The following is a 10,550-nucleotide window of genomic DNA, read 5'->3' on the forward strand; positions in this document are numbered from 1 at the left end:
GTTTCTCTCTCTACTCAGAGCTGGTCATATGTAGCTTCTCAGACAAGGAAATGAGTACAAGCACATTTGCACCTTATTGTGAGATTATGGAGTTCACAATAACAGGCTGCAATAAACTGGCTTAAATGAGTTTGAGTTTCACACACGAGCTGCTGAAAGACAAGCTCTGTTTAGTCTGTAGTTCCAGGCTGGTGACAGGTAATTTGAAGGGGCGTTTCTTAAAGACAGGAACATAGCATTCCAGCACTCTGTGTTCCAGGGAACAGTTACTTAAGAGAGATGGATTCGATAGAGAGAAATGACTCAGTCTGCAGATGATCTGACTGCTGATGTTAATGGTGGATTGAAGATGTAAGCTGAGAATGTCCCAGCGATTCTGTAAACGCAGCCAAAAGCTAGTTACGCACACAGTCTCACTGTGGCCTGATTGGGCAACCGTTGCACTTAACCCCCAACCCCCCCCCCCCAACACACAGAGAACTTCCTGCCAGGAAGCCAAGCATGGAAATTAACCCCAGGAATTATCAACAATGCAAATGACAGCCATGTAAACTGTCCCGTTTAGGGCCTGCGGCATTTGAGGTTGCTGTGACATCATAAACAATCTCATTCTATGGCGTCAGTGTTCCGTGAACTCTGGGAATCACCTCTGTACAGATGGAAATCGGAATGCTGTTCCTTCAAAACAGTAAAAAAAAAACAAAGGCTCACTGTTTATAAACCCATTTCCGAATGAAGGCCAGAGTTCAGGGATGGAGACTTGTGGAGATGGCAGCTGGAGGCTGAACCCAGTGGCAGTACTTCACAAAAAACTGGACAATCTAGTTATACCATCAGGAAAGATATTCCCCCCCCCCCCCCCCCCCGCTTTCACTCTCAGTGGTGGGTGACGCCACCGTGCCTTACAACGTGACCTATTGAGCGTGGGATGGATTGACGTTTCAGGGGAACAAGCCCCTGGCAAAACACCATATGTGAAAACTCCTGCTTACAGACCGCATGCAAAGTTACACTGTATATGTAAATGCAGGATTCTGGCTAGGGCCTGATGCCGGTGTGCAGAGTGTTCAGATCCCTCCGTCGTCCCTCTATGTTGTCCTGTTGTTTGTTCTTGTAAAAAAAAAAAAAAAGTTGAAAAACTCCCGGAACCTGGTTTCGACTTGGCATGTGGCGTCACCCACGCTGCCGGGGCTCCTGGTTACCGTGGTGATTTTCTGGTAGTTTCTCAGTCTGGATGGGGCTACGCACCGCGATGGTGTCTGATTTCAGTTTCGCGGGACCGCTGCAGCTGTTTACCAGCGCCCCTAAAATACATGAACCCACTCACCCGGATATTGCCCACATCCCCTCTACAGGGAAAGCCTGGGGACTCTCTGTTTGTGGCCCAAAGTGGGGCACGCGTTTGTGCCTGGTGCTGAGGATGACGACAGCAGACTGTGAGAGCGCTGCCCTGGCCCTCAGTCAAGCAGGGGGTCACTCTGCCTTGCAATGTTTAACACAATCCCTGCCACTGCTTTGCTTTCATGCGCCATTCTTCTCAGTAAATATTTTTTTTCGTCTGGTGCTGGTAAGTGGGCTGGCGACACTGTAAGGAATTTCTCTGTAATTAGCTCCTGTATTAGGACAAAAATACCTACGGTATCACAGTCAGAGGCGAAGATGTAGAAGTGGGCGGGGACAGCGGGACCAGGATAACACAGCCAATCAGAGCGAATGGTGAAACACCAGCTGAGCTAATACGTTCCGTGCACTTGGGTGACTCATTACGTTTTACTCTAACTGCACCTTTGGAAATGGGAACACCCTCTGAAACAAGCTTTAGAGAATTACTCAAAAAGAGAACTGGGAGCTGAAAGAGAAATGAGTCGTGTGTGGGTTACAATTCCAGAGAGCTACTCTCTCACTCCTAATGCTAGTATTTCGTCCTAATGAAAAGAAGCCCCACGGCAGACTCTGGGTTGTAAGAGCAGTCCTGATTGGTCATCCACCAGGATGCATGACTAGTTTTGATTTGACCTTGTTTAAGGCTACTCCAATCCTCAGGTGAAAGTCTTACAAAACCCACACACACAGCCTGTCTGACCAGGCTGGAAAAAGCTGACAGCGTGTGAGGTGAACCGTTTACTGTAATCTGTCTCACCACGTCATTTCTGTGTGCCAAGTCACATGGGACACGGTTCCCCCACGTCCCCCACTGACCCTGTAAAAGCGCTCGACGTTAGGGAGAGTGCCAGCTCACACACATGGCATCTCTAGCAATCGTGTGTTTACATTACGGGCCAATTTGGAGAAGATGTCACAGCTTATGCAAGGTGCCACGAGCTACGCCTGGGAAGACTTTGGGTGCTGGGCCAGCCCCCACCGAATCACCCCCACCCTCAGGAGGGCATCTGGAGTTCGTCGACTGCATAGAGGAGCTGTGGCTGTCGCCGCGGCAACGCCCACTTGTGGAAACAATGGGAGGTGTTCTGTGGCCCCTTTCGCATCTGTTCACTCGGGCTGCACTTTTTCCCAAAAGCTTGGCAAATTTGACATTGCGAAACAAAAAATAAATTACCCAGCGTGACTGGAACCTGCTGGAACCTGGCCTCTTCTTAAGCTCAGCCGCTCAGAGCACTTCTCATTGGCCAACTCTAATTAGTTGCTCCAAATAAGCCAAATTTTCACCTGTTTGGGTGGAGACCATGAGATACCTTTAATATAATGTGTCAGTTAATAAACAACAGGCAGTTATTTAACCTCAGTAACAGAGCCATCATATTTGTGAAGTCTGATTCCAATATACTGATATATGCAGCTTTTGTAATGTCATGTGTAAACAAACGTGCCGGGAAATTGGAAAGATGGCCCCCTGCCCCGGAATCACTGTGAAGGACAGCCTAGTAATTAGCCTAGTATGGGTGAGATTTATATCGGTACTGCACACTTAGCTGAATAAGTATTTCATAGGTCAGGGCAAAACACCTGCATTCGAATAATACTATTCATCTTATTTTTAGTTTCACTGCACACTCTAAAATCTCCACCATTGTGTGATTTAATAACTCCCCTTTGTCTTAGGTCACACACACCCAGAGAGAGAGAAAATATATTTCATATTTAGCAGTTCAACTGAAGTAACACTCCATGAAATCAGATAAGGATGTTAGTGTATGAGCTTTCCTCAGAAGAGCTTTGGTTAGAGGCTATGTCTGAAGGCACTTCCATGGAAACCCAGCTCGGGGGAGGCGGGGCTACCCTTTCTGTCAGCCGCAGAGAACTCACAGACCGGCAGGCAGGCGGTCGGGCGAACGGACTGGCACTGGTTGGACAGCGGGTCACATCGGCCTTTCGTGCACCATCCTATGCATTCAAACTATTTCTTCAGCTCCTGATTCTCAAATAAATGCACAGAGGAAGCCATTAATGCAGTCTTTAAGAGCTTTGAACCATTTTAATATTAACAAGTCTGTCAATAGTGTGCAGAAGCAATGTAAATAAACTGCAAGCACTGGAATGGAAAGTAAAACTGGCATCTTGGTGTGATCATGCGTTTGGAACTAATGATTTGTGGTAAACTCTGGGATTTCCATTCACTGGCTTGTGTCTGAGTTAGCGTAGAATTTTCAACTATTATTATTTTATTGGACGTCAAAGAAAACATCCACATTCAGCACATTATTTTTTGAAAAACTTTTATTGAGTAAAGATTTTCATAAAACTACCTATTTTTCAAACTGTTCAGGTTACATGTCCTTCATAAAGGGACAGTTTGGAAATAAATGCATCTCAGACTACCCTGAAATCAGACGCTGTTCCTGGAGCTGTGCATGTCTGTGGTCCTGGGAGATCCTGGTCTGGAGTATCAGTCCAAAAGTCCTGGTCACACGGAAGAAACAATTTTGAAAATAAAAGTTTCCAGTAACCACCATGACAGCCCAGCTGACCCAGAGTTCACACCTATATTCAACACACAATGATAAACGCCAGGCTTCCCGGCACAGTTGGCTCACTGCCATCTTCACGCCAAACACCTGCTTTGGAAAGCAATGTACTTTCGGGATGCGATCCTCCCCTCCCCAGTGTCCCCCTCCCCACACAGTGTCACAGTGACTATACAACAAAACCACCTGCACAAATAATAAACAGCTGGGAATCTCATTCTGAGGGAAACAAGAAAATTGGCAGAAACCCGAAAATGGGTATCAGTATACAGTAGGCACAGATAGTGTGCAATGCTGTACCAGAGAACGCACACACACACACACACACACACACACACACACACACACACAGACAGACACACACACACACAGACACACACACACACACAGACAGACACACACACACACAGACAGACACACACACACACAGACACACACACACACACAGACAGACACACACACAGACAGACACACACACACACACACACACACACACACAGACAGACACACACACACACACACACACACACACACAGACAGACACACACACACACACACACACACACACACACACAGACAGACAGACACACAGACACACACACACACAGACAGACACACACACACACACACACACACACACACACACACACAGACAGACACACACACAGACAGACACACAGACAGACACACACACACACACACACACACACACACACACACAGACAGACACACAGACACACACACACACAGACAGACACACACACACACACACACACACAGACAGACACACACACACACACACACAGACACACACAGACACACACACACACACACAGACAGACACACACACACACAGACACACACACACACACACACACAGACAGACACACACACACACAGACACACACACACACACACACACACACACACACAGACAGACACACACACACACACACACACACAGACAGACACACACACACACAGACACACACACACACAGACAGACACACACACACACACACACAGACAGACACACACACACACACACACAGACACACACACACACACACACACACACAGACAGACAGACACACACACAGACACACACACACACACAGACAGACACACACACACACACAGACACACACACACACAGACAGACAGACACACACACACACACACACACACACACACAGACAGACACACACACACACACACACACAGACAGACACACACACACACACACAGACACACACACACACAGACAGACACACACACACACAGACACACACACACACAGACAGACAGACACACACACACACACAGACAGACAGACACACACAGACACACACACACACAGACAGACAGACACACACACACAGACACACACACACACACACACACACAAACACACACACAGACCTTGATACAAGTTATATAGAAAGCTTGCTGCATTCCATTCCTGTTAGATCTGCCATAATAATAAAAGAATTATAAAGTCACTGACCAACACAAAGGAGCTGAGTAGGCTTTGCACGCTTCACTGACAGTAGAAGGCTAAGCTGGTTGGAGACTGGGGGGGTTGTGATTTTTTTGTGCTCCCCCAGGCACAATGAGGCTGAAAAACCATGCTTTTTCTAAAAACGAGGTCTGTGGGGACGACTCTTCTGGAAGGTTCACGAGCCGTGTGGCCAAACGCTAGCGAGTTCCCTGTGAGAAATGACCAAGGCGGCTTTTGGCGCCTACCTCAGACTCCTGAGGTGACCCCCCAGGCCCACGGCGGCGTCCCATCAGACAGGGAAACAGGCATGAGTGCTCGTATTCTGAGCCAGACACCTAAGTGAAAGGACCACCTTGGCTTCCGCAAAAAAAGCATCACCATGCCAGTGTCACCTTAACAGCTGCCATCAGACAATGACCTAATACCTCTGTGAGGGAAGCCTCCAAACTGGCCTGCTGAAGGAGCATGTTGCCATTCCCAGGCAACGCGAGGGCAGGCCTCAGGAGTTACCGTGTGTGGATGTGCATGAGCCAAGTCCTCCGTCTCTTTTCTCATTATTTCCTCACCCCACTTCTGTGGCCTCTCCAGTTTTCCACCCAAGGATTCTGTTTGCCTCAGCTCTGCCCCTTTCCATAGTCCATCTTTGGAAAGCAGTGCCTTTGACTAGCTCTCTAACCATCACCACAGTCCTGTCCGTGGCGACCATTATCAACTGGGAATGTTGTTGACGTTTGATGTCACAGACAGGCATGGAGGTGCCTGAGCATGAGAACCATACTGAAGAAAAAGGGTAGTTTTTACTACACAGCCATTGGGGGTCTGGGGGTGCAGTAGTGGTGAGTGGCCTCCGGATCCACATCGTCTGGTATAAAGTCCAGCTCCACACCGCTGCACTATTTGTTTACCTAACTTTTAAATAAAAAGACATTTTAGGTGCCGAGAATTGTGGAATGTGATATCCTGGGGAGGGGGTTGGTGCTGCTCCTCCTATAGAGCCTGTGTGCGACTGAGGTACCTTCCTTCCACAGGTGGAACACGGCACACTCCGTTCCTGGAACAACACACACCTGCACGCTATCACAATCTGCGCTCCAGCAGCGACATTTGAAGGCTGTTATTTGTAATGGATTCAAACACTAAACTGATACCAGTTGCCCAACAGTACAAAATTGTCTCTTGTGTTTATCTGACTTTTTCATGGTTCTCATCAAATCTGTGGAATATATATAGAAATGTCAATTTCTTGACACATTCCTAACATCATTAACCCAGAATAATTCAGTCAGATTCATACTCTTCCAATCAGACTGCTACGTAAATCGAACAGAATAGTATCATGTGCATTGTGGAAGTTTCCATAGTTTTTGAAACTATTTCGCAAATGAGTAACAGAAGCTTCTGTTATTTAATTAGAAGCTATAGGGGAAAAAAAATAAAAATCACACGCATAGGTTTAATTAAAGGCTCCTGGGGAATTCGCACACACACACATTAGAGGCTCTTGGGGGATTCACATGCATAATTGAAAGGTTATTATAGAATTCACAGACAGACACATTCAATTAGAGATTCTGGGGGAATTCACATATTAGGGATTTGTGCAGTACAGATTATGGTTGGGTTGCTTGTATTTTGCAGGCAACCATCTAGAATTTCTTTACAAAAAGAATTTTGGGGAAAGACTTTAAAGTTACTTCAGTTGCTCCACGATTTTTTCCCCCCCTCGAGGGTAAACAAAGTGCACATCGGTGTGAATGTTAATGAGGTATCGATTCCTAAGCATGTGTATGACCTGAAGATCTGAATGGTAACATATGGACCAAATGCTTTATGAACCTGAAATCAGCCTAAACAAGGGGTAGGGTTTGGAAATTTCAGTTCTTTTCTTAGGTAAAGGGAGGAATAGAAATATTACACAGTTTTCCCATTTTATACCACCTGGTCAACTTATGTTAAGGGATCTCAACTCAGCACACAAACCACAGACAGTTTTCACTTGGTAAAAAATAGGTCTTTAATATAAATTACTGAAAACATCATAAATATAAATAATGTGCAAAGTTTTCATTTTGTTTCTTTCATATCTTCACATGTGTAAAATGCCAGGTCAGCTGGCCCCACATTTGAACATAGTTGGTACATCTTTATAAAAGACGGAATAACATTTGGCCCTTCTGAAGATAGATCTCTCCAATCTGGACATGTTCTATAAACCAGGTGAGGAGTCCTATTCGAGGGGCAGACCTGTCACTCAATGGAGGAAGATAACAGATCTGCCTTATCCCGCAGAGACATCTTCAAAAGGTCCGTTTCTCCTGTGGTCACAGGATACAGCACCAGAGTGGCCTTCATGTCTGAATCTGGACCACCTGGGACCACAGAGTGCACCCATCAAGTCAGATCTTGGGAAAAAAAAAAAGTCACTCTTCAATCCGCTCTTCTAAACACAGGGTTTTGGCACGGAGGAGCAGCCTTTTAAACCGCTGTGAAGAGCGACGCCACTGTCTGCTTCAGGGTGTGTTTGACTCCCCACAGTACATGCTCACGCGTTACTGGCTGCATATTGCCAGAAGGCAGTGGACTTCTATGCAGTCTAGTCACATATTTATCCATGTGGCAGTTTCCTGGCACTGCGGCCGGGAAACACGTCCCATGAGTGTCACGTTCCCAGTTGATCTGTAGGCATCACCCTCACCCAGTACCCGAGTCCCTCCATTTTCTTGGCAGGAAACGGCGGAAGCACCAGTCATCACATACGGGAAGGTCGGCATTTCTTGCCCGGAGCACCGACAAACCCGAAATCTCAAAGGGTGGAGATTGTCGCTTTTCACGCCCGAGGGATTAGCAGCAGAGTCCAACTCAATACACGATAGAACCGGCTGTTCCCAAGGCGGCTTCGGGGGGGGCTCTTAATCACCACCCACCAACTATCACCAGCTGTTGGCCTCCATCTGCCCTTCCCCCCCATCATCTTAAGGCTCTTGTCTCAGGCCCACCGGGACGAGACAGCCAGCTTTGGGCCCCAACGGTAAGCCCGTCACCCAGGACCGACCGATCAGATCCTGAGAACCACCTGGATAGAGCAGCAGTCCAGGAAGACTAGATGGAGGAGTCGTATTTCTCAAGGAATTCCTTGACTGGTCTGGGCAGCAGGTCCCTCTTGTCAGACATGTCCAGGTGGCCGTTGACGGCCTTGCGGCACAGGTGCTGCAGCGTGGACATGCTGGAGGACAGGGGTCGCAGCAGTTCCAGGGGGATCTTCTCACCCCCGGTGTGGATGAAGTAGACGCCACACATGCCCCCCTTGCCGTCTGTCACCTTGGCAGGCATGTAGTGATGCACTAGCTTGAGCACGCAGTTGAAATGTGGTGCCGTGGACGAGCCCCTCGGGTCTGCTTGCAGGAAGAAGGAGTTGCCGTCACATTGGATGCGCAGGTTCTTTGGGCCAAACGCGGTCTTGATGCTCAGGGCGAAGAAGTGGCGCCGGTCTGAACTGTCCCTCACCAGGAAGGTGCCCACAGGCTCCTCGCTGAGCAGACTGTTGGCCTCCTTGCCACTTATGGCTCCCCAGTAGAAGCCACTCTCCTGAAGCTTGCAAACGGTGCCGATGACCAGCTGGTACTGCAGTTGGGAGCTAAAGATCTTGTAGTGGTGGGGGGTGAGCCTGGCACCGGCATCGAGCAGGGTGCTGGACATCATGGGCTCAAACTTACTTTGGGTTACCATGGCGCTGGGTGCACAGGTTCGACAACGGGGGTTAAACGCCCTCGACAAGGCAGGTAAAGCTTCTTGTGCAGCCTTTCCCGTCAGCACATCTGGAACACTTTCACTAGGATCTGAGGCAGCTGGAGAGAACACTGGAAAGAAAGAGAGAGAGAGAAAGAAAAAAAAAATTAGCTTCAGATGTCAGGCAACTTCAGAGCAGAAAAAGACTTGGCAGCCTTCTTTTTTCTTCAAAAAAAAAAAAAAAATTATAAGAAAATACATATGGGAGGAAAAAACTGTTTTGAGAGGTGTGAAAAAAGCATTTTCCCCCCAAACATATTTGATTATTCGCAAACCGAAGTCACCCTGTCACAGATGCTGAAGTTTAGCAACAGTCACTGGAAAACTAAGCTATCACTTGGGACTTTCACAGCCAGCTCATTAAATTAAAAAGGCTATTTTAAAAATAACCCGTCTGCGTTACAGATTAACAGTTAAAGAAAGCCTCTTTAACTCTGAAAGTAATTTTCGGTAGAGGACAGTCCCTGATAAGAGGACAGCCTTCCTGAGAAATTTACTTCACATCGAGTACTTTTCAGCAGACTGACCCTATTATTATTTAACCCAGTTCGGGGAACCATATCGTAGACCAGACACTAGTCCACTGACAAAAAAATGCAATATCGTAGCCCTTTGTACAAGTCCTGCGAAAACTGTACCAAAAGCGGTCAGAATACCTATCCAGGAATACAATCCAACCAAACATAAAATAATCAAAAATCGTGTTCCCGTACTGCAAATTCAGCTCGCATTTCGTCTCTTTTCAGGCACGAAGCAGCCAACAATAACTAGTATTCCGATCAACAATAGACAATTACCTTGAGGTCGTGTGCGGCTTGCTTTTTTCTCGTTGCTTTCCTCTAATCAATGAGTTCAGCGTGTTTAATGCTGTAATCCACGACTCACTGCTCGCGAGCTGCGTCTGTTGAAGTCCCAGCGCTCTTCGCCACCACTGTATTTATATGGTGCGGAGCTCCGCCCTCGCTGCTTTTCCAGTAACATACGACTTCACTAACATCGCTTCTGGTAACGGCAGTGTAATCGGGTTTTATGAACACACACTCACATGCATGCACACGCCTAGAAGCAATCGTGATTTTTTTCCCCCTCTGTCTTTCTTCCTTTAGGAAACCATTCCTGGTAGTCGTGGAAGAGGAATAGTGACTTGTTTTTTTCCCCTCGTATATCAAACGGCAAAACAAAAACATTAACTAAGTTTCCCAGGTCAAATAGATATTCTTTATGATAAAAAAAAATGCAGCTCATGATATATTATCTCAAAACATGAATTTAAGAAATAAGCTTTTCGGTGTGTTACGCGTGCCCGTAGACTGGAAGCACGCCACCTGCTGGCTTTTATT

At 47.0% G+C, this 10,550-nt stretch overlaps 1 protein-coding gene across 1 annotated transcript; it reads right to left on the reverse strand.

Annotated features, from left to right (window-relative positions):
- Positions 1 to 7,413: 7,413 nt before the first annotated feature.
- On the reverse strand, positions 7,414 to 10,164 carry LOC111853173 (suppressor of cytokine signaling 3-like). The gene is made up of 2 exons (XM_023829811.2): positions 10,008 to 10,164; positions 7,414 to 9,281 (listed from the first exon to the last, which is right to left on the reverse strand). Exon 2 carries the CDS (start codon positions 9,148 to 9,150, stop codon positions 8,524 to 8,526), a length of 627 nt encoding a protein of 208 aa, XP_023685579.2. The 5' UTR covers positions 9,151 to 9,281; positions 10,008 to 10,164; the 3' UTR covers positions 7,414 to 8,523.
- Between the last annotated feature and the right edge of the window lie 386 nt (positions 10,165 to 10,550).

The sequence above is a fragment of the Paramormyrops kingsleyae genome, chromosome 22 (genome assembly GCF_048594095.1).
Source record: "Paramormyrops kingsleyae isolate MSU_618 chromosome 22, PKINGS_0.4, whole genome shotgun sequence".
In the NCBI taxonomy this organism is placed as follows: Eukaryota; Metazoa; Chordata; class Actinopteri; order Osteoglossiformes; family Mormyridae; genus Paramormyrops; species Paramormyrops kingsleyae.

What these genes read in the sequence shown, in the direction of transcription:
- LOC111853173 (XM_023829811.2), bottom strand. Translation starts at nt 9,150, where the DNA reads ATGGTAACCCAAAGTAAGTTTGAGCCCATGATGTCCAGCACCCTGCTC.